This window comes from Sinocyclocheilus rhinocerous, unplaced genomic scaffold (genome assembly GCF_001515625.1).
Source record: "Sinocyclocheilus rhinocerous isolate Xijiao unplaced genomic scaffold, SAMN03320098_v1.1 scaffold1311, whole genome shotgun sequence".
NCBI lineage: Eukaryota > Metazoa > Chordata > Actinopteri > Cypriniformes > Cyprinidae > Sinocyclocheilus > Sinocyclocheilus rhinocerous.
Genome location: NW_015637852.1, coordinates 525,097 through 528,443, shown reverse-complemented (window position 1 = coordinate 528,443; position 3,347 = coordinate 525,097). Strand labels below are relative to the sequence as shown.

Genomic DNA, 3,347 nt, shown 5'->3' with positions numbered 1-3,347 from the left:
ATTTGTCTTTCTTTAAATGGTTTAATTAATAAATAATTGGCCAATTTAGAGGTTCTGTTTAGGGTTGAGTAGCATTGGAGATTATTTTGAAGGTCAAAGTGTATTTTTAGTGATTCATCATGAGTGTCTTTTAGATTTTTGTCAATTTCTTTAATAATGGCTTTGGGGTTGAAGCTGCAGTCAGTGAGGAGTTGGGTTTTATGGACTAGCTGAAGAGCGAGCGTGTTTAGAGGATGAGTTTCTGGTGAGGTTTCATTGGCGAGGTGAGCTTTATATCGGATTGAATCAGGATCAGATTTATGGAGGTGATGCCAGAACTGAACACATCTCTTCTGGATCTAATTCTGGACTAATTCAGCTCTGCAGGAATCATTGGACGTGCCTCTGTGGACCCCTAAAATGTTTTTGATAATTTTTAGCTGTAGTTTTTCTATTGAATTTTATTCCAAATTTTAAAATTTAGTACTGGTCCCCAAATTTCACATCCATATAAAAGAATTGGTTTTATTATAGAGATATATAATTTAATCCAGGTTTTAATGGGCAGTTTTAATTGACCACATCGTGACTTTATTGTATAAAAAACCCTCCGAGCCTTTTTGCTCAGTGTTTTGACAGCCAGACCGAAGCCTCTCGATGCGCTGATGTCGATGCCCAGGTAACTGTAGCTAGTGCTGTGCTGTAAGTCCTGTCCTTTATATGTGTGTTTGTTTCCCTGAGACCTGGCCTTCTTCTGGAACACCATGACTCTAGATTTGTCCAGGTTTACGGTCAGGGCCCATTGGTGACAGTATTGTTCCAGCAGGGCCAGGCTCTGCTGAAGCCCATCAGCTGTGCGGGACAGCAGACCCAGGTCGTCTGCATACAGCAGGCATCTGAGCTCTGAATGCTGTAGAGTGAGGCCGGGGATATCAGAGCGCTCCAGTGCTGCAGCCAGATCATTCATGTAGATGTTAAATAGAGATGGGCTCAGACTGCAGCCCTGCCTCACTCCACGGCACTGCCGGAAAAACGCTGTTTACTGTACTCACTTTAAGTCCTCTCAACATCTGGTAAACCAGATACTGGACCCTGTCCTCTGACAGTCTCTCCATTTTCATTAACTTTCCTAGATCAGTACCCATGAAAGGCATGACCAAGTAACTGTGCAAAAGACAGGGAGAATCAGATGATGAGCATGCATCCAAGAATCACTATATCAAAAACAATCACAGTCAAAGCACTTGTAAAATACTCACAAGTCATGGAATCTGTCTAGAGAAAGGTCTGCAGTGAAAACATCCAGGAGTCCAATAACCTGTAAGGGTTCAACCGGTGATTTTTAAATACAGCACAGCATGAAGCCTGCAAATCTGTTCATTTATGACAGGGCACATGAGAAACTCTCATTATTGAGTGTCAATTTTAGGTGTCTTACATTATCATGTTTCATGTGTTTGAGTAGCCTGAGCTCCCGATAAGCTCTTTTGGCAAACAGATCAGACTGGAAGGGACGATGGAGTTTCTTGATGGCCACCTTTGCCCCTGTCCTCCGGTCAACTGCATAGCTGAGGAATAAATCACCAGTTGTAAATGCATGCATGCATGCATTTCAAGCTAGAGTACATAAATATAGATTGTATTGCCATTGAGTTCTATAGGGCCATTTTAACAGCTATTGTATAAACCGCACTAATATCTATTTTAATGTTACTAATGCTTTTTTTTAACATAGGAATCAATCAAATAATAACTAATAAAATAATATTTTTCAAAATCACTGTAACTATGCTTTAGATACTAGTAATGATTCCATTGCTAAGTAATATTTATTCAATCTTTCCTTCAACTACACTTAAGTACTAGGACATCTAGAATAGATAATAGTAACTATTTAAAAGGTTACAGGTAAAACTGCAATAGGTAAAAGCAACAACTGGAAAACATACAATATTCATTAATGAATAGCTGATATCTGAAACAGATTCCATAGAATTAAATGACAATAAAATGCGTTACCAGTAAAACTGAAATTACTTGTCACTGACTACTGGAATATTGACTAGTAGCAAAGAAATAAATACTATTATGTACACAAATTGCAAACTAGTGTACATAAATACAGTAGACTTTACAACAAAAGAAGCTTGCCATCTCAAAAGAAACTCCTATGCTCAAATAATTCTTTTTAAAAGAAGTCATGTGTCTGACATATATTTCTGTTTATCTTAGGTGATGTATTTTAATTATATGAAGGACTGGTCTGAGGACGAATGGTTTTAGGGATAGTAAATGGTAATAACCTACAGTATAATTTCAAAGTGGATTTTTTTAATGACATATTAAGGTGTGGGATGTGTCTCAATAGTGGTATATTACTCTGGGCCTTTTAAATCAAGTATGGAAAGTTAAGGGCATGCAATAAACCATCATCAACTGACCACAGGCAGTGTTCGTCAACAGCTGCCATCTTACAATTATTAACCTCATAGTAATGCAATGAGCTGTACTACACAACGTAGTTTTTCAGGCACTAATCATAAATTAATCTTTTACTTGTGCTTGACTACCTCAGTCCACATCATTTGTTTTGAATAGACGCTGGATACATGGATCTGCTACAATGACAATGAATTACGTGTTTTTAAAATGTAAAGCACGATTCTTTCCAGGAAGTACAAAAAATGAGAGTACACTCACCATACTGTACCATATGCCCCTGTCCCCACCTGTTTCAGATCTCTGTATCTCTCCAGCACCTCCCAAACAGTTTTATTCACCTCCTGGCGATAATAGCCAGGTCTTGATCGGGCTGACATATTGGTGAATACCCCTTTAAACGTGCCACTTCGAGTCTCGCGACTGTGATTTCCAGGTTTACCTGAACACTGATAATAGAAATCTACCTGTGCGCGTTCATAGACTGTGCGTGCCCGCGTAACCGCTCCCTCTCCACCGTGGCCGTGTGTATGGCAAGCCGATTTAACAAAGCTGTTGTGTAAACCTAAGTAGTAATACCTATTTTAAAGGGGTCATATGATGCTTTTTTAAATTTTTCAGATCGATGAGCTTTGTAAAAATCGACGCGTTTCAAAAAGGCGGGGCATAGAGGAGAAACAATAATGTACAGTATGTGGAAAATAATGTGTTTTTTTTACTTTAAACCGCATAAACACATTTCATTACACCAAATACACAAAATAATGTTCTTTTTAGCAGCATCATATGACCCCTTTAAGACCTTGATTAGCTGGTTCAGGTGTGTTTGATTAGGGTTGGAGCTAAACTCTGCAGGACACTGGCCCTCCAGGACCGAGTTTGGTGACCCCTGCTGTAGAAGAACAAACATGCAGCAGTTCTCACATTCA

At 38.9% G+C, this 3,347-nt stretch overlaps 1 protein-coding gene across 1 annotated transcript in view; it reads right to left on the bottom strand.

The window, feature by feature from the left end:
- mapk12a (mitogen-activated protein kinase 12a) overlaps positions 1 to 2,959 on the bottom strand; it is a 15,980-nt gene extending 13,021 nt beyond the window's left edge. The window contains exons 1-4 of the mRNA XM_016564382.1: positions 2,680 to 2,959; positions 1,418 to 1,547; positions 1,239 to 1,297; positions 1,032 to 1,143 (exon numbers count right to left, since the gene is read on the bottom strand). Coding sequence (XP_016419868.1) covers positions 1,032 to 1,143; positions 1,239 to 1,297; positions 1,418 to 1,547; positions 2,680 to 2,798 — 420 coding nt within the window. The 5' untranslated portion in view covers positions 2,799 to 2,959. The remainder of the gene's footprint in view (positions 1 to 1,031; positions 1,144 to 1,238; positions 1,298 to 1,417; positions 1,548 to 2,679) is intronic.
- Between the last annotated feature and the right edge of the window lie 388 nt (positions 2,960 to 3,347).